General features: G+C 43.9%; 1 protein-coding gene across 1 annotated transcript in view; it reads left to right on the forward strand.

Annotated features, from left to right (window-relative positions):
• The first annotated feature begins 2,129 nt into the window (after positions 1–2,129).
• LOC104500877 (protein disulfide-isomerase-like protein of the testis) overlaps positions 2,130–2,274 on the forward strand; it is a 25,177-nt gene continuing 25,032 nt past the window's right edge. The window contains exon 1 of the mRNA XM_010144600.1: positions 2,130–2,266. Within this exon, the coding sequence (XP_010142902.1) occupies positions 2,130–2,266 (137 nt within the window). The remainder of the gene's footprint in view (positions 2,267–2,274) is intronic.

The following is a 2,274-nucleotide window of genomic DNA, read 5'->3' on the forward strand; positions in this document are numbered from 1 at the left end:
TCCTGCTGACTGGACTGTGACTTCTGCAGGAAGCAAATTTTCCGTAGCTCTCAAACTGTAAAGCACAAAACGAAAGAGCCAGACCTAGTTAGCACTCATGAAGAAATACGCGGAAACGAGACTTAATCCGCTGTAAGCCTAAAAGAAAACATTGTGCTCTGTCAGTGTCAGTTTTCTGTTCAGTTCCTCTAAATCCCACTTTTTTCCTCATTCCTCACTCCTGGCAGGACTGACTGCTCTAAGATCCTCCTCTGACTGCAGTTTCCTTCCACAGGAAGGCTAGAAGTCCGTTCCAAAATGATGACTATATCTTGGTAGGAGGCTTCCACGATGGATTTGAGTTGACTGCTACTGTTCCAGTGGCAGGCAGAGGAAAACCATCTCTCTGAGCAAATGGTTTTGTCATCCTACCTATGCTCTGGGAGCCTTAGGCTGTGTTCTGAGCTTATGGCAGGGCCTGTTCAGATTGAACAGGGCTTGTCAGTTTTCCCTTGTACTTCTGGGAGATGCTTTTTAACCCTCCTAGGATGTTACTTGAAAGACATCTTTGAAAAAGAGCCTGTTATGAAGAGAAAAAGACCACAAAGTCAAACAGGAGACTCTTATCTTTCAGCTCTTTTTTTTCCTTTAGCACCTAATTGTTGCATCTGTATTTACGTGTGATCTTATCTTGCAAGCAGCCTGAATACACAACTCCCTCTGATTTCACTAGGAGCCCTGTAACGGCAGGCACTAACAGAACACACCTCAGGGTGCAGTACAACACAAAGCCTTTGAGAATGATACCGAAGAGTCCACTTGAAACCAGCCCCACTCACACCCAGCATGAAAACAACCTAACTGGAGCACTGTGCCACCCAAGATCCTTCGTCCCCAAGAAAATGGAATCTACTACATCAACCACCATTAGAAACACTCCTTCCTTTCAGCAGCACCCTCCTGATACCAGATTTTTTATCCTTTACTCCATGGGCACGAAGCAGCACTTTCCACTCCTTAAGAGGAAAGAAGAGTCATTATTGGAGGCTATTTCTTCAGCTATTAGTTTGGTTTTACTAATCCAGACCCACCTGTTCTTAAGTCAACTCTGTCCTTGTCTGTGCCAACAAAACAACCACCAGAATACCCCTCTAGCAAGGTTTTGGGTGTACACTTCACAAATTTCAGCGGAGTTTAAGGGTCAGAAATGTTTCTGCTACAATTACAGACTGTCAGATAATTACAGAAATAACCATTTCTTAGTAAATGGGGCCTTCTTAATCTTTTTGTAAGATATTTCTTAAAATGTTCTGAAAAGACTAACAAGGTCTTGTTCAACAGCAGATTAAGTCTCATTTCCGCATATTTCTTTATCAATGCTAACTAGGTCTGGCTCTTTCATTTTGTGCTTTACAGTTTGAGAGCTACGGAAAACTTGCTTTCTGCAGAAGTCACAGCTGATAGCTATCCTGAGGATGAAATAGTACATTTGGTCTCTTCAGTTTACTGCACAGATACTAGCTGCATGAAATTGTTCTACCGCTGAAAACCAATGGCAAAATCTGGTTTAACCCAAAAAATAGCATCTTACTTCAGGTAAAACTTGGCGCTGAAGTGGGTAAGGGAGTCTCACAGACGAGACACTGAAAAAACATGCACATTCAAATCACATATGCATATCAATTTTTCCTGCCTTCAGCACCTGGATCAGATTCCCCAAGACAACCAAATCTTAGGCAGAGGAGGAACCCTCAAACGCTGGCTGCAGCTCTGCACTGGCTAGTGGTGACAAGAGCAGGCCATCTCTTTAGAGCAGTGCCTGTGAATCAGCTGGTACTTCTGCAGGCGAGGGTTTCCTCCCGTGCTCTCTCACCCTCTCCCCAGGGTTCTAATTATTTACAGAAATAGTAAGCCCATCTTCCCCACAGATACTTTTTTCCCCAAACGCTGCTACAGATGTGGAAGTAATTAACGATACTAATCTTTCCCGTGGAAAGGTGCAGCTGGCTCCACTGATGGCAGACTCCGTTATCAGCCTTATCAGCCTCTTAGTTTGGCTGATACAACCGCAGCCATTTGAGCAGCAAACCCTGTTGCTTAGTGCTCCTTTGCTTTGCTCTTTCTCAGTAACTGGATAAAGGCAGGACGAGATGAAGACACACCAGTTTTTCCTTCTGCCATTATTGTTTCTCACAGGCTTCTCGGCAGCAAACATCATAAGCCCAAATGACACAAAGGCAAAGAAATCCCAACTCCCCAAAATAAAAAAGGAGAACAATGTACTCCTGCTGACAG

Source organism: Buceros rhinoceros, unplaced genomic scaffold, assembly GCF_000710305.1.
Source record: "Buceros rhinoceros silvestris isolate BGI_N320 unplaced genomic scaffold, ASM71030v1 scaffold18271, whole genome shotgun sequence".
In the NCBI taxonomy this organism is placed as follows: Eukaryota; Metazoa; Chordata; class Aves; order Bucerotiformes; family Bucerotidae; genus Buceros; species Buceros rhinoceros.